This window comes from Nansenia antarctica, assembly GCF_963989245.1.
Source record: "Nansenia antarctica genome assembly, chromosome: 5".
NCBI lineage: Eukaryota > Metazoa > Chordata > Actinopteri > Argentiniformes > Microstomatidae > Nansenia > Nansenia antarctica.
In genome coordinates this window covers 72,535,609-72,553,571 of record NC_137690.1, presented here as the reverse complement: position 1 = coordinate 72,553,571, position 17,963 = coordinate 72,535,609, and the positions used below count along the sequence as shown (strand labels likewise).

At 45.5% G+C, this 17,963-nt stretch overlaps 2 protein-coding genes across 2 annotated transcripts in view; both read left to right on the top strand.

Annotated features, from left to right (window-relative positions):
- The window catches only part of iffo1a (intermediate filament family orphan 1a), a gene marked incomplete at both ends in the record, with an annotated part of 11,359 nt that extends 6,880 nt beyond the window's left edge, over positions 1-4,479 (top strand). The window contains 6 exons of the mRNA XM_080531938.1: positions 158-298; positions 704-882; positions 1,348-1,447; positions 1,991-2,086; positions 3,439-3,603; positions 4,273-4,479. Of these exons, the coding sequence (XP_080388064.1) occupies positions 158-298; positions 704-882; positions 1,348-1,447; positions 1,991-2,086; positions 3,439-3,603; positions 4,273-4,479 (888 nt within the window). The remainder of the gene's footprint in view (positions 1-157; positions 299-703; positions 883-1,347; positions 1,448-1,990; positions 2,087-3,438; positions 3,604-4,272) is intronic.
- Positions 4,480-14,969: 10,490 nt separating this feature from the next.
- mllt11 (MLLT11 transcription factor 7 cofactor) lies at positions 14,970-15,272 on the top strand (the record flags this gene model as incomplete). Its single annotated transcript, XM_080532591.1, has 1 exon — positions 14,970-15,272. The coding sequence occupies one exon, from the start codon at positions 14,970-14,972 to the stop codon at positions 15,270-15,272; it is 303 nt and encodes a 100-aa protein (XP_080388717.1).
- Between the last annotated feature and the right edge of the window lie 2,691 nt (positions 15,273-17,963).

Here is a 17,963-nt window from a genome sequence, read left to right as displayed (position 1 = left end):
CCCCCTCTCTCTCTACCCTCTCTCCTCTCTCCCCCTCCCTCCCTCCTCCCTCCCTCCCTCTCTCTCTTCCCCCCTCCCTCCCTCCCCCCCCCTCTCTCTCTACCCTCTCTCCTCTCTCCCCCTCCCTCCCTCCCTCTCCCCCCTCCCCCCCCTCCAGAACTTGTCAGAGCTGGACAGTAAGATCCAGGAGAAGGCCATGAAGGTGGACATGGACATCTGCAGACGCATCGACATCACGGCCAGGCTGTGTGACGTGGCCCAGCAGAGGAACTGTGAGGACATGGTGCAGATCCTGCAGGTCAGAGCCTGACCCCTGACCCCTAGCCTTGACCCTGACCCCTAACCCTAGGCCTGACCCTGAACCCTGAAACTAGCCCTGACCCCTGACACTTACCCTAGACCTGACCCTAGCCCTGACCCCTGACCCTAACCCCTGATCCCTGAAACTAGCCCTTGACCCTAGCCCTGACCCCTGACCCTAGCCCTGATCCTAACCCCTGACCCCGACCCTAGCCCTAACCCCAGTGTTATTACACCTTTATAACCCTGTTTATAACACCTTTACAACCCTCTGTTATCCTTTATAACCCTGTGTATTACACCTTCACAACTCTGTTTATTATACCTTCATAACACTGTTTATTACACCTTAACAATTGGTTATTACACCTTTACAACTCTGTTTATTACACCTTTATAACAGATGGCCACGCCTCCCTCCACCCTGACCCGCCGCCGCAGACACGCCCAGCAGATCGCCAAGGCAACCGGGGAGGGCGAGGACGAGCCAATCAGCTGCTCTGAGAGCGAGATGGAGGAGGAGTCAGGCAGCACGTCAGCCAATCAGATCAACGAGGAGATGCAGAGGATGCTGAACCAGCTGTGAGTACCTGGCCTCTGATTGGCTGATCTGATTGGCTGATCAGGAACAGCTGTGTTAGATCTGAGCTGTGTGTGTGTGTGTGTGTGTGTGTGTGTGTGTGTGTGTGTGTGTGTGTGTGTCTGTTGTTAACCCACATCTAAAACATCCTCTTGTGTTAATATTGTATGTGTACGAAGGTTTCTGTACAGACACAAACGTAAATGAATGTCTCCCAATTAACTGATTGCACTGATAGTGTTTATGTCCTTAATGCACTTTGTATTTATGTGGACATAAATTAAGCCTTTAAAATGTGTGTGTGTGTGTGTGTGTGTGTGTGTGTCTCTCTCTCTGTGTGTGTGTGTGTGTGTGTGTGTGTGTGTGTGTCTCTGTGTGTGTGTGTGTGTGTGTGTGTGTGTGTGTGTGTGTGTGTGTGTGTGTGTGTGTGTGTGTGTGTGTGTGTGTGTGTGTGTGTGTGTGTGTAGGAGGGAGTGTGAGATGGAGGATGACTGTGACAGTCTGGCCTGGGAGGAGGGAGAGGAGACGCTGCTGCTCTGGGAGGACTTCCCTGGGTACACCCTGGAGGTACACACACACACACACACACACACACACACACACCCTGGAGGTACACACACACACACACACACACACACACACCCTGGAGGTACACACACACACACACACACACACACCCTGGAGGTACACACACACACACACACACACACACACCCTGGAGGTACACACACACACACACACACACACACCCTGGAGGTACACACACACACACACACACACCCTGGAGGTACACACACACACACACACACACACACCCTGGAGGTACACACACACACACACACACACACACCCTGGAGGTACACACACACACACACACCCTGGATACACCCTGGAGGTACACACACACACCACCCAGGGGGGAGGTACACACACACACACCTTACTACACCATGGTAACATCACAGTGTCTACCAGACAGCAGATGCATCTGTTCTGTGACCATGGTGAACATTGTTATATCCTGAACACAGATGTTCTCACAATATCCTCTTTTTGTTATTGAATTACTCCCCCCCCCCCCACACCCCCACACCCCCCCCCCCCCCCAAGCCGCAGGAGGACTCCATAGAGCAGGTGATCCAGGACACAGAGTGTCTGTTCAGGACCCGGGAGAAGGACTACCAGGACACCATCCAACAGATAGAGGTGAGACACACACACACACACACACACACACACACACCAGGACACCATCCAACAGATAGAGGTGAGACACACACTCACACACACACACACACACACACACACACGCACACACACACACACACACACACACCAGGACACCATCCAACAGATAGAGGTGAGACACCTCTAGTTTCAAGTTTCAAGTTTTATTGTTCTGTCACAATTCACGGTTCCTGACATTGCAGTACAAGACAATAAGACAATAGGCATAATTCAAGCTAAAAAAATGTTTTAAAACAACAAACAAACAAACAGCTCCGGGGGGTGGGGGGGGGTCTGAAATATGAGCTGTATTTTCATCACCTGACCTGTCGTTGTCATGAACACGCTTCTGCTTACCGCTACACCTCCCAACCTGAGCGCAGATCAGATGAGTGGTGCTTTAATATTTTCACCAGTTTCCGGCGAGACAAAATGGCTGATGTTTGGGCTTGGCGTCTGTTTTGCGGATTGGCTGAAAAGGGAGCACCCCTGGGCCTCTCTCTGTCTGTGTGACCGACACACACACACACACACACACACACACACAGGCCTGGGTCTCTCTCTCTGTGTGACTGGTGCCCTGCTACTGAACCTTGCTGCAGGAGAACTGGGCTATTTATAACCTGCTGAGAGACGCAGCAACACTGCCAGCATTGCTAGACTAGGCATGCGTCAAGATCTCTCTTCAGAGGTTACCTCATACCGTTAAACGACTAATCTATCTATCTATCTATCTATCTATCTATCTATCTATGTTTATATCTATGTATATAGACACCCAGACAATCCTTCACTATGTCACTACCCAGACAATCCTTCACTACGTCACGACCCAAATGCCCACGTGATTCTCAGCAACGTCAGATAATTATCTCAACACAACACGGACCACATTGTCAAGGGGATCTATAGTCGTTCGGTGAGAGGGCTATGTAGATTTGAGTGTCATCCGCATAGTTGTGGTAGGCAATTTAGTTCTTTTTGATGATGTGTCCCAATGGAAGCATGTAGAGATTGAATAGAAGGGGGCCAAGGATTGACCCTTGGGGAACCCCACATGTCATTTTAATTTGGTCAGATACAAAGTTGCCAATGGAGACGTAGTAGCTTCTGTCTTGTAGGTAGGATCTAAACCAGTTTAGGGCAGTGCCTGAAAGTCCTACCCACGTTTTTAGTCTATCTATTAGAATGTCTAAGCATTAGAACGTGTTACATATGGTCGCAGTGTTCTCTTGTGTCTGTAGTGGTTTAAGTGGCCTGGTGAAGCTAACCCCCCCCCCACAGTCAGAGCTAACCCGCCCCCCCTCTCTCTCTCCCCCCCCCTCCCTCAGTCAGAGCTGGCCACGGCTAAGAGCGACATGAACCGCCACCTGAGTGAGTACATGGAGATGTGCAGCATGAAGAGGGGCCTGGACGTGCAGATGGAGACCTGCAGGAGGCTGATCACCCAGAGCGGAGACAGGTACGACACACCTGAGGAGGGGGCCGGGAGACAGGTAACCACACACACACACACACATACACACACACACACACACACACACACACACAGGTACGGCACGCCTAAGGAGGGGGCCGGGAGACAGGTAAACAAATCAAATCAAGTTTTACATGTATTTGTATAGCGTCATTTCTCACAAAATGTGACCCGCAGCGAGCGGTAGAGTTTACTCAGGAATGTCCGGCATGCTAGCGTCGGCAATTACGTCACCGGAGACATTCTGGCAGGCCGGACAAATCTAGCTAGCTAGGTAGTTAGCTAGTTAGGTAGGTTAGGTAACTAGGTAGTTAGCTAGCTAGGTAGTTTGGTAGGTTAGGTATCTAGGTAGTTAGTTAGCTGGGTAGTTAGTTAGCTAGCTAGGTAGTTTCAGTACATTCTAAAAGAGTGTCTTCGCAATATGCTAGCATCAGCATAGCAAGGGCGTTCGAAAGACCTGATGACATCACCCCGGACACATTCTGGCCGCCCGGACACTATTTTCCATGACAGCACCAAAACACGGGCGTGTCGTACCGCACCCACCCACCCGTCCGTCCTCAGATTTCTACCTCCACCCGGCCTCCTCCCCTGACTAGATCTAGCAACCTCCACCCTGTCTCTCGTAACCAATCGTAACGACTCAACCATGACTCCCTCCCCCCTCCCTCCCTCTCTTTCCAGCAAGTGTCCGTCCCTCCCAGCCGCCATAGAAGACTCCGATGAGGGAGAGAACGAGAGGAACAGAGCCGCCCTCCCCCCCCCTCCCGCGCGCCCAGACGACCCCCAGCAGGACGGCCCCCACCCAGACGGCTGCCACCCAGACGGTCTCCACCCCTACTGTGACTCGCAGGGTAACAGTGTCCCCCCTCGCGGCGGGTGGAGGAAGCCGTAACTAAACCGGAAGCCTGTGGCTGTTTACCGTGGCTGTTACCATGGATACCACCGCTGCTGTTGACCAACTGATTCCTTCTCGGAGGGGCTTTGAGGAGCTGTTCACCAGGGGAGGCTGGTGGAGGTAGGAATCGGAGGATGGAGGACGGAGGCTCTTTGGAGGCTCGTTGTGATGTGAGGAACGGAATCAAACATGGAGGGGGAAATTAGAGGACGGCTCACAGGATGAACCCGTCCTCCGATTTCTACCTCCACTGGACTCTCCCACTCGTTCGCTAGTTCCCATGCGTTACAATGAGCCCGTCCTCTGAGTTCCTGCCTCCGCCAGCCTCTTCTTCTGCAACACTGCCCTCTGGTGGTTGAGGTTGGTAAAGCCCATCTAGGATGAGGATGTACAACAAAAAGCATGAAAGAAATGACAAAATATTTTATATCACCTAATATTATATGGAATTAATCCTCCAAATGTTTGCCTTTTCATTGGTTGGCACATGGATATCACTCTGTAGTAAGGTCCGACGAGCCGCGTATCTTTCAGACACAGTTTCTGTGTTCTAAATGCCTTAAATAAATTACGGTACATGGACACATATATTTAAAAAAAACGGAGCAACAAGCAAACAGACAAAGTGCACAATTAGACATTTGCACATGATAAGTGCTCTGAACTTGTAGGAGTGTACTTATTAATAAGTCTAATCTAATTTAACTCATTCAGTGTCAGAGGCTGAATAAAGTCGCCCAAAATGTCAACATAATAGAGTGCCAGGGGTGACTTTGGCTGCGTTCGTAAATTCGCTCTGGAAATCTGATCAGCACTCACGGATTGCCTCTTGTCCAATCAAATCACTTGGTCCCTTTATGACGTTGAACCGCCGTGTGCGCTCCGGTGCTCTTAGAGCGGATTTACGAACGCAGCAATAATTCACCAGAAATGCATAAATTGTGATGCTTCATTGTCTAGCCAATCAGAGCACTGTTGCTAGGTAAACACCACACAAAACACTTGGAACACTCCAGGTAGTGAGTATTCCGGAACTCTTTGTCGGTTGGTTGGTGGGTTAACAACAAGTGGGTCAGCCTGACCTGCGCTCCATGTTACAGCTCTATGGTTGCCATGGTTACCATGGTTGCCATTGAGCCGCAGTGATCTACAAAAAAATAATAAACAAAAAATGCTTCTGTGGTTTCAAGTAAAAGTATTGTTAGCTTCGCCCCACCACTTAGCTTATTATGATCCACCTTGTACATAGGATGCTACTAGCAGCTACTAGCAGCTAGCTACTACCACCATCACCCACAAACATAGTTTAAAAGCACACAGTCACTGCTGGTGTAGCTAATCTAATCGGTGCTCTACCGCCATGAGAGGACCAGCCTTTAGCTTTGTCCTGAACGCACAAACTAATAACTCTGAACTTGACTATTAATGTCTGTCACGTTGGTGCACTTGAAAACAAAAAATGGTCCTCTGTGGCTCAGTTGGTGTTAGCATGGCGCTAACAACGCTTAGGTTGTTCGATTCCTGCCGGGACTATACTGTATATAATGAAATGTGTGAACTCACTGCAATGTAAGTCACTTTGGATGAGAGCATCAGCTAAATGGCATATATATCTTTATATATATATAATATAATATACAAAATAGAGGACCGAGGGGTGTGAGGATAGAAGCCTTGGGGTCAAGGGTCAGATACTGGGACATCAGGGGAGGCAGGAATCAGAGGAGGGGGTCATTGTAATGCATGTTTGACACCATTCCTCGTTCCACAATGAACCCGTCCTCCGATTCCTACCTCCACCAGCCTCCCCTGTGGGACATAAAGGTCCTGTTTAGGATCATGGATCATGGTTGGCTGGTTTCTGCTTGGCAGGTTTGTTCAAGGGCTTTCAGACTAAACTAACAGATGTACCACAGCACAGGGGACCATCGTAGCATGTCATTTTGACACTTAAGTGTGTTTAAAAGATACTGTAGGTGGTTTGGTGTCAATGTTGGGCAGTTGTGAAGCTCTTGAACAAGCTCTATATCCCCACAGTTTGACAGAGATTAAACCCACCACGTTTCTCAAAGAAATTAAATAGTATTACAATTATAAATAGTATAAAATGATATATTTTAATTGGCTATATTTAGAACTGTTTATAAGCAGATCCTTTTATTAATACAAGAGATATTCCCCTTCATTGTACAGTTTGTAAATCTCAACATACAAAAAACAAAAAAACTGCACAGAATTGTGTCGGCTATGATAACACTATTAATACTCCTGCTAGCTGTTACTTTTACGTACTGTTACCTCGTACGTTTTCTATGTAAATAGTGTAAAAAGTGTAAATGTGTGTGTGGATGGTGGCAGGGTGGGAGAGAGGATGGATGGAGTCACTGTGTTGAGAGTGTATTTAAGTTATCTTATAATACACACAATCTCTCTCTCTCTCTAATTAGGCTAGCTGTGTGTGTGTGTGTGTGTGTGTGTGTGTTTGTCTGTCTGTCTGTGTGTCTCTGTGTGTGTGTGTGTGTGTGTGTGTGTGTGTGTGTGTGTCTGTCTCTGTGTGTGTGCGTGTGTGTGTGTGTCTCTGTGTGCGTGTGTGTCTGTGTCTTTGTGTCTGTCTGTGCGTGCGTGCGTGCTCTGTCTGTTTATGAATTGTGAGAATCATTCAAGTTTACTTCCTCACTTCAAAATGAAATCTTTCGTATGATACAATGTGAACGTCTGTCTAACTAGTAACTTCTCTCATCTTTACCACAGTAACACAGTAACACAGTAACATACTGAACGTACCGAAGAAAACACGTAGCAAAGCAGTCTAACTTCAGGGGAGGCTGGTGGAGGTAGAAATCGGAGGACGGGGCTCATTGTAACGCATGGGACGGAATATGGAATGGTATCCATGGTAACACGGGGCGGCTGTGGCGCAGGACGTAGAGCTGGTGTCTAATGATCGCAAGATCGGCGGTTCGAGCCCCGGCTGGCCACGTGTCCTTGGGCAAGACACCTTTGAACCCCAAATTGCTCTCAGTGAGCGGGCTGGCCGGCGCCTTGCATGGTAGCTTGGCCGCCATTGGTGTGTGAATGTGTGTGTGAATGGGTGAATGAGAGGCCGTTGTAAAGCGCTTTGGATAAAGGCGCTATATAAGTCAGTCCGTTTATTCCATTCACGTGTGTTTGACACCGGCCCTCGTTCCGTCCCATGCATTACAACCAGCCCGTCCTCCGATTTCTACCTCCGCCGGCCTCCCCCCCTGCGTCACACGCCTCTGATAGATAACCACACCTCTTCATGCATCTGTACACAGCTAGCTCGACAAGTAAAACTTTGGAAAACAACAAAAAATGTAAATATATAATAATCTGTTGAAAGAGTATGAACGGTACACCCGCCGGGGTATGAATGAAGCTGGTAGTCAACATGTGTCATATCATATGAAGTGTCCTTTTGTCTCAGATAATAGATAATGCCAGGGAACTGATGTTGACGGTGTTAACTTCTTCTTCTTGTGACGAACAGCTGTTGTCTGGGACTGTGCAGGGTGGCCAGATGGGATTGACAAGTTACAGCCTAACCAATCTATAGGCTCTAAGCCGCTAAATCCAGTAGCCCATTCGGCGGTAACCCGCCCCATCTGGCAACCCTGCTCTGAGGCCGCGTTCGTAAATTAGCTCTGAGAGCGCCGGAGCGTCCACGTGACTGCCTCTTGTCCAATCAAATTACTTGGTCCCATTATGACGTTGAACCCAGTGTGCGCTCCGGCGAATTTACGAACACGGCCAGAGTATGTATCTGTGATTTAATGGATTTCGGGGGAATACGGTGAATGATGTACTGTAAAGTAATAAACGATGTGGAAGGAACCTGCTTGTCCAGTGTGAATTTGTTTCCATGAATGTGTTACAGCAACTGGTTTCTCTTATACTCCCTCATGGTTTTATCATTTGCCTTCCGTTTAGTTTTCTTTAACTAAATGAACTAAGAGAAAAGGGGACATGTCAAAAGCTGAGAAATGAGATGTCGCCCAAACGGCAAAGAGCTCATTGACAAAAACAGTTGTCTGCATTTTAATAATAATAATAATAATAATAATAATAATAATATAGCTCTATTCTAAAAACCTTTCTCTTTTTAATATTGCCTTTAAATAACTAAATGATTAAATGATGATTTATTTAATGATTAAAGCACTTTGAGCTGCAACGTTTGTATAATAATATTCCAATAATTCTGTGGTATGTGGTGTGTGTGTGTGTGTGTGTGTGTGTGTGTGTGTGTGTGTGTGTGTGTGTGTGTGTGTGTGTGTGTGTGTGTGTGTGTGTGTGTGTGTGTGTGTGTGTGTGTGTGTGTGAGAGAGAGAGAGAGACAAACGACAATTCTATAATTGTTTCGTTTTATATTTGAAAAAATTCATTATGTGAAAGAGCATTTACATGCAGGGTGCGAAATAAGGGGGAGCTCGGGGAGCTATAGCTCCCCTAGTGGTGACATGAGCTCCCCTGGAAACATGGTTTGTGAAATTTTGGGGGAGCTCTAAAATATTCTAAATTGCGATGGATTTATTCCAAGTTGTGACGGATTTTACCTTGTGTAATATGATTTGTAGAGGCATACAATCTATTTTGATGTTGGTATTAGGTATATAAATGATATATAATAGCCTTTATAGCCTACATATAGGCCTTTATTGGCTACAACTATGCGACAGTAACTTGCAAAAAAAAAAAAGCTGAATCTGCTTAGCCTATGCTCCTGAAAAACATTTAATGACAGAGCAAACACGCTACATTACTAGGGATAATAATTACAATGAGCCATTCATTAAAAATAGAAAAAATAATATTAGGCTATTAAATCTCACTTAATGAGAAAACTGGCATCTCCCATCGGTCACTATTTGTTGGCTATCTGGTGATATGGACGTCTTTGAGTGTCTAGAAAAGTGCTATAAGTCTAATGTATTATTATTATTTATTATTATTATGGACGTCACTTTAATCCGGCAGTTCTCAAGGTTTTTATGCACCAATCGATTCCTCTAGCGCGTTTTTATCACATTCATTGACGAAAAGGACGACTCGCATGTATAGGTGGAAGGGAACATTCATTGTGAGCACGGAAAATGCGAGTCTCTCACAACGGCTTTGCATTGATGAAACCAGGTAGGATGAACGCATAGTTCGCTGTCCATTCCTCTTTAAATGCCCTGTTTTCACCGTCAACTTTCCTCTTTTGACCTTTGGAGAGTGACGTTTCTCTTGCTAGCTAGCAGGTTAAATGTTTAGCTAACTTCACCCTGCACCAAACAACCAATCCAATAATAATGTGACCTTGTAAGTCTGGGAGGAGGGGGGAATCATTATCAGAATAAAACTATGTTAAATAATTATTAGAATAAGTTAGGCTGCGCTACATCGTCAGTCCACACATGTATTATTCAAAACTATGGAAAAGGGTGAAACTACGTTATTGAGAATCACAACACAAACTCACTAGTCAAGCCAAAATACAGCAGCGAAATGGATTGGACTGCTACCTAGTTAACTAGAACACTACTTTACATTGTTACCTAGTTAACTAGAACACTACTTTACATTGTTACCTAGTTAACTACAACACTACTTTACATTGTTAGCAGGCTCACAAAACAAGCCATGTTAGTTGACTAGCGATGTGTCATTGATTTTCGACAACGCGGAAATGTATTCACATTTTTCGAAAGAAAAGTCAAAGCATTAGTAGAACGGAAAATCGCACGCGCGTTTTGCGCACGGAAAGCCACCGGCCCCGATTTGGCCTTTTTTTTTTTCCGTCAGGAGATTTTTTTTTTTTGCTTTAATCCCTGGGCTCCCCCGCACACCGTGATTTAATTCGCACACTGTTTACATGTAGGCCTACAATAAATTAGGTTAATAAGGTTTGAATTACATTAATCAGCTTGAGCATTTTATAACATAATGAGCGATTTATCTAAGACGATTAAACACTTGCAATTTACCCATGGCCTTATTCCTCAGCTCTGATGTGACCCAAAACCTCCTGGCTTACTTTATATGACAGCGGGACTTCCTCACTATGCCAGAAGGTGGCGCTGTACCCATTTATACAGGAACACAATTTATTGACTCTGTTACACATGAAGATAAACTATGTAGGCTGAAGGGTTTGGTACAAGAGCAGCTCCCGTATTGTCCATGAAACAATCAGTGGTCCTACATTGTAATGGAAACGTGCCCATGTCAAAGACATACAAAGCGTGACGTTAGAATTATAAGGTTCTATCTCCATTTTTGTCAAAATTGAGTTTTTTTTTACATAATCTGATCCATTAGGTGTTTATTAATGCCTGTGTGGTGTTATTTTTTAAAATGTTGACATTTTTGAGTTGGTAATTAATAAAATACAAAGGTTCCATCTCACAAAACATAATGGAATGTAAAAACTTTGACGCTCAATATCTCTGAACTACCCTAAACGGAGATAGAACCTTATCATTCTAAGATCACGAAAGGTTTAGTGATAGTTCATATGAACTCAGCTCCATTTGTGTTTTATATATATAAAATATACAATATACAATATTTTAGGAGAGTACTCTTGATGCTCTGCTGTAGTGCAGCAACGTGAAGGCCTTGACGCTGGTTTTCTCTGTGTACCACATGTACAAAAGCAGAGATCTGGTGAGGCTGCATTCTCATTTTATGCACCCAGATTGTGTCTCACTGCCAGTTTACATTAGGGATGCAACCTCAGCAAATATGTTCAAGTCAAGACTAAAAACCCATCTTTTTAATATTGCCTTTAAACGACTGAATAATTAAATAATGATTATATAATGATTGGAGCACTTTGAGCTGCAACGTTTGCAGGAAAAGTGCTATACAAATAAACGTTATTATTACTATTATTATTGACAAAAGACACACAAACTAAATAGGCCCATATACAGGCTTATAGGTTGGCTGTCGATCATCTCCAGGTAGTCTGAAGGCTGCACACTTACCTTACACATACTGTATACGTGGCTGTGTTTGAACCCATGAAGGCTGTGTTTGAACCCATGAAGGCTGTGTTTGAACCCATGAAGGCCGTGTTTGAACCCATGAAAGCTGTGTTTGAACCCATGAAGGCTGTGTTTGAACCCATGAAGGCCGTGTCTGAACCCATGAAGGCCGTGTCTGAACCCATGAAGGCTGTGTTTGAACCCATGAAGGCTCTCACCCCCTAGGCTACGTTAGATAACGCCTCAGCCTCATATGTCCTCTGTCCTCTGAGTGGTTCTGATAGGATTTGTCCCACTTTCTCCCTACAGAACAGGCAGACTAACTGCTGTTATCTTGTTATACAAACAAGTGGGTCAGGCTACTAATCTGGAACTGAATTGTTAAACTGTTGCAGACTCCTTCATTACATCACACATAATGGTGTGTGGGAGTAGGAGAGGGAGAGAGAGGGGGGGAGGGAGAGAGAGAGAGAGGGGGGAGGGGGGAGGGAGAGAGAGAGAGGGGGCAGGGAGAGAGAGGGGAGAGAGAGAGAGAGAGGGAGACAGGCTACTAATCTGGAACTGTATTGTTAAACTGTTGCAGGCTCCTTCATTACATCACACGTAATGGTGTGTGGGAGTAGGAGAGGGAGAGAGAGGGGGGGAGAGGGAGACAGAGAGGGGGGGCAGGGAGAGAGTGAGAGAGTGAGAGAGAGAGACAGAGGCAGAGTGAGAGAGGGGGGGGGGAGTAGGAGGAGGAGAGAGAGAGCATCTTACATCACAGATACCGGGTGTGTGGGAGTGTCTGTGATGTAGAGAGAGAGAGAGAGAGAGAGAGAGAGAGAGAGAGAGAGAGAGAGAGAGAGAGAGAGAGAGAGAGAGAGAGAGAGAGAGAGAGAGAGAACATTCGACATCCACCACAGCTGAGCTCCACACGCTCGCAGCTTCTCCTCCTCCGCGACAAACAAAGAGGACTTCTGTCAGAAGGGCGTTTTTACACAAACAACAGAAACAACAGTCATCTGTGTCTCTGCTTCCCTGCGCTGTTAACAGGTAAAACATCTTGTCTTTATCTCCCCATAATTAATTAAAGAAACGGATCTGATGATGATGGACGTACCCGGTGCACCTGTTCTGTTCTCCCGGCGTTCAATTAAAACATGTAAGCCGAATAATGCTGACGTCTTTGTTTAAAAACACTTCGTTTTATTTGCACTTGGTAGGTTAACCATATGATTATGAATCTTCGTCCCGATTGACAACATTGAAATCGTTATAATTAAAACATTATTATGTTAGGGCGTCTCCGTTACACAGCACAGAAGATAACAACATCCTATCCAATCCTATGAAAAAAAGCTAATCGTAATATTATTGCTATTATTATGATCTGAAACGCAGTTTATTTAGCGTTTGAAATGGATGTTGATGAAATGCACGGTCATGTTTTGTCAGCTGAGGACTTCAGTCACATTTCCTCCGCGCTATTTCGGACCTGCATGACGACCTCAATACTGAATTAAGTCGACATCATCGTGCCCACAGATGGCTGCATGACGAGGCTTTCATCTAAAAAAAATAACTGGTAGCATGAATAAAATATCATATGCTAATGATCACTGGGCCATGGGCGTCGACCACTGCAGCACGGAGCAGCCCGTCATGCTGCTGTTCCCATGACCTGTCTGTCTGTCTCTGTCTGTCTCCTGTTACCATGACCTGTCTGTCTGTCTCCTCCTGACATGACCTGTCTGTCTGTCTCCTGACATGTCTGTCTGTTACCATGACCTGTCTGTCTGTCTCCTGACATGTCTGTCTGTCTCCATGACCTGTCTGTCTCCTGACATGTCTGTCTGTTACCATGACCTGTCTGTCTGTTACCATGACATGTCTGTCTGTCTCCATGACCTGTCTGTCTGTCTCCTGACATGTCTGTCTGTCTGTCTCCTGACATGTCTGTCTGTCTGTCTCCTGACATGTCAAAGACTACACCCCAATACATGTAGAGAGAGGTGGAAGAGAGGGGTGTAGTCTTTGACATGCTGTAGTGGGGGTACAGTGTTTTGAGTTTGAGACATAAAAGGAGGATGTCAAGACAGCCTATTTAGAAGCGCTATCGGCCTAAATCGATCAAATCAATCAATCAATTATTTTGCCTATTGATCTACTGACTCCATTGGGATCCTAAATGTGGGGCGTCCTCATGCTGCATGTTACACAGCGGCAGGAACGGACGTGTTCCTGTGAGCCTGTTTTCACGTGGAGACAATTCACTACATGTCAATTATTAAGGTTACCGGTATGTAGATTTCTCCCCAAACTTTATTATTTGCCGTTTTCTTCATGTCATATAGATATATATATGTACACAATTTTATCATTATTAATAAACACACCTTCCCTATTCCCTTTAAAATCGTTTTTGTTGATGTTGGCTTACAACCTTGTGCAACCCTTTTACTCTTACTGAAAATAGAATGGGATGCATTCTAGGCACTGTGGAACTAAAAATAATTAGATGAAAACAAGTTTAAAATAGCCTGGGCAGTTACCCTGTATGGCCCTGTTGACTTGAGTGACCCTGAGTGACCCCCCTGCAGATATATATGTCAGTGTGGTGGGAACATAATGAACTACTATAGTTCCAGTTATCTTCAGAATCGGGCCTAAAGCACTGACCTAGTTTCGTCCCCACAAGAAAAAGCTACTTATCGCTCTGTTGCTCTATTTATTCTTGTACAGTTTGCAGAAAGCCTTTCTTCCTGATCTGGACCTGAACTCTGAGCAGTCAAGGGTACTGCTGAGAGGTCAGAGGTCAGACCCTGACCTGGTTCTGTGCTACTCCATGTTCTCCTGCCCCCCTTCATGGCCCCCATAGCCTATATATGAACAGATAGCGTTGAAAGCAACATGGTGGAAACTCCGATAGATAGATACTTTATTGATCCCTGGGGGGAAATGTCATCATACACATGGACTGCACTTATATATCGCCTTTATCCATTCACCCATTCACACACACATTCACACACCAATGGCGGCAAGCTATCATGCAAGGCGCCGGCCCGCTCACTGGGAGCAATTTGGGGTTCAGTGTCTTGCCCAAGGACACTTCGACATGTGGCCAGCCGGGGCTCGAACCGCCAATTTGCCAACCTCTACCTCCTGCGCCACAGCCGCCCCAAAATAGAAATAGAATAAAATAGACTTCTGAAATATTATATACAGTAACAACAGTCCAGTATGATTTAACATCCCCCCCCCAGCCTGACTCTGATCACCCCGATGGAGTCAGCGATTCCAACAATGTAATTGTACCCTTTGCATTTTACTGGCTCTTGGGAAGAAGGAGAAATGTTTGTGACTAAATTGTCGTCACTAAATGGAATTGTGATAGGTGGAATATTGGGTGTCGACAAGAAAAAAAAAATGAAGATCTTTAACCACATTTTTTAATTCACGGTTTCTCCTCATTCCTCTCTTTTTCTGTCTTCAGATCAAATCAAATAAAACATGAAGAAGTCAGGCAGCGAGTACGACTCCTTCCTGTTCTGGAGGCAGCCAATCCCGGCCCTGGAGCTGTCAGAGCTGGAGGACCTGGGCCTGCCCGGGTCTGGCCTGCCTGGCGCCAAGCAGACCAAGAGCAACATGTCCGCCCAGAAGAAGAAGAAGAACGCCGCCAAGCTAGCCAAGACCAGGAAGCAGCAGCAGCAGCAGGAAGTGGAGGAGGCGGCGCTGTCAGAGTACAACTCCTTCAACTACTGGCGGGACCCCATCGTCAGCGTCAGCGCCCTCGACCTCAACCTGCTCCTGTGAGGGCCTCCCTCCATCCCTCCCTCCCTCCCTCCATCCATCCATCCCTCCATCCCTCTCCTCAGACAGACCCTCCAGGTCTAGATGAACCATGCCTTCTGTCAAGTTTATGGTCAGCGCAAGAGAAGTAACTACTAAGAGTCTGTATTTAGTCTGTAATGTTGCTGTTTTTTCGTTCCAAACCCTCAGAATAACACTGAGACCATGACGGAGTGAATGATGTCGACAAAGCAAGGTGATTGGATGCTATGAATGAGAGCAGGCCAGTTCTGTTAAAGTTTGAATCTACACTATGTTGACGACTGTGTGTCCGGGCTATCTTTAACGGGGACACTAGCATTGATAATGGCAGTAAAACAGCCAACACTATTTAAATATGTATCATACAAGGTCAGGGCACACTTGATGTGAGACCCCCTAGTCCTCCATACACGCGAGACTAGCCTTGTCTAGTCATAGCTTGTGAGATACGGTTTGCCACATAAATTGTCCTATAACTGACGAATCTCTCCGATGTTTCATTCTGAGAGTTAAGAGCATACTGACTGTTTCAGCCCCTTGAAGCTATAAAGTCCTGAAACCCTGTGCGGGCGAAAGCCCTTGAAACTGGTTTTTAACCTAAACAGATCGTTGGAGAGATCGTTCATGAATGGAGACAGTTTGTTCATGAGCAGTGAGCTTAGTAAAGCTATAAGTAACTATAGAACCGGTTTTTGTACAACAAGCCTCTTAGGCCCTAAGGAGTCACAAACTGACAAACATGACTGTCTCTCGCTCTTTTCTTTTAAGTTGCCTTTTTGGTTTGTTTCGAGACGCTGCCAAATGTCTCAAACTCACCTGAGGAAACGTGTTGTTATTTATGCTGCTTTCAGCCTGCGGTGAGCAGGCCTCAACTGACTGCAATGGCTGAGGCTAAAATGTTTTTGTTTGAAATTTCACGAGTTGCCAATTGTTTTTTTCTTCCGAAAGCAGAGCTGGTCCACCTTTTGTCTTTTCATTTCCTGGATAGTTCAAAGTTTAAAGTTTATGTTTGAATGTCGAGGAAAGAATGGAAAAAGGAAATGTTTATGAGAAAGGAAAGGAAATTAATGTTTTGAATTGTTCAAGCTGTGTGTGACGTGGCACGTGGTCCTGAGCGTAGAGTTCATCCCCCGGGGTGTCCTACTACTCTTTGTGAGATTGTGAGCACTGAACAGTAAACCTCCGAATGAGACTCGATGTCTTGACTGTAAGTTTTTGAAATAAATAAATAAATATAAATAAAACCTTCAAAACCGTGTTTTTGTGTTAACACATGTTATCGTTAAGCTATAGCAGGATACTGTGTGACAGCTTAGCTTTGGTACAGGGTGTCCTACTACCGCCCTGTTCCATGCCATACAATACTAAACTATGTGGCCTTTCTGGTCTGTCTGTCTGTCTCTCTGTGTGTGTGTGTCTCTGTCTGTCTACCTGTCTGTCTGGGTGTCTCTCTGTCTGTGTCTGTCTGTGTGTGTGTGTGTCTGTCTGTCTGTGCATGTGTCTGTCTGCCTACCTGTCTGTCTGTGTCTACTCTAACCAACTAAATGCCTGAGGTAGAGAAGCTCTACATTACAACATCAATCATCAACAACAGAATGTAACAAGGAAAGGAGATTGGGGTGCGGAGAGGGTGTAGTTGGGGGGTGGGGGCGGAGAGGGTGTAGTTGGGGGGCGGAGAGGGTGTAGTTGGGGGGTGGGGGCGGAGAGGGTGTAGTTGGGGGGTGGTGGCGGAGAGAGAGAAGGGGCCTGGGGTGTATTCCTGGGGGGGGGGGCTCATTTCTCAGAAATACCATCTGGGCACTTTTAGCGGTATCACATATGAGTTTAGAACAGGAGTCAGGTGGTCAGTGTACTGGACTGACTTCCACTGACCACAGGGGTTCCCTCCTCCCAACCCAAAACAACTGGTTTACTAGCGGTAAACCAAAGTGCTCAGATCGCCTTTTATTTGGTAATTTGGAGAAATAAGACCCCTGGCACAGGTGGAGGAGTTTGTCCAGCACTCCAGTAACACCATTACTTTAGTGAGTCATAAAAACATATCATTAGCCTCGTAGCATAATTGCCTAAGTCATGCTTCACTTGTGGTCAGCCGAGCCATCTTTGTATGTAGTGTCAAACATGCCTATGTCAAAGAGATGACTTGGGCAGATAGTGGTTTTGGAAGGTAACAATCATTCTGATAGGCTGATGGCATCATAGGCAATAATGCACAGTGAATCAGCAGTGTTAGGAGAGTAGAATAAGGCAGATATCTAAATTTGGCCAAAATATGACTTATGGCAATTATGCTATGAGGCTAACGATATTGAAAGAAAAAATAACGCACATCCTCCTGTCTTCGGTGCTGGGCTAAAACTGACAGTGCAGTAATATTAATACAAAATAAGGTAGCCCGCACTCACTTTTTCGTTGCTCCAATATTTTATTTATCAAGCAACAAGTCAAAAAGACGTTTCGACCGTGAGGTCTTCTTCAGTATAACAGGAAACAGAAAACAATGTCTTTTTTATACAAATGTGACATTGACAATCATTAGCCCCACCTGGTGTGTTGGAGCACGTGTCAGTGTAGATATGATTGACACAAAGTTACATGATTACATAGTATTGTTTTTTTCTTTTTTCTATAAACATGCAAAATTTAGAAAATACACTTCTCCAAGGAAATCAG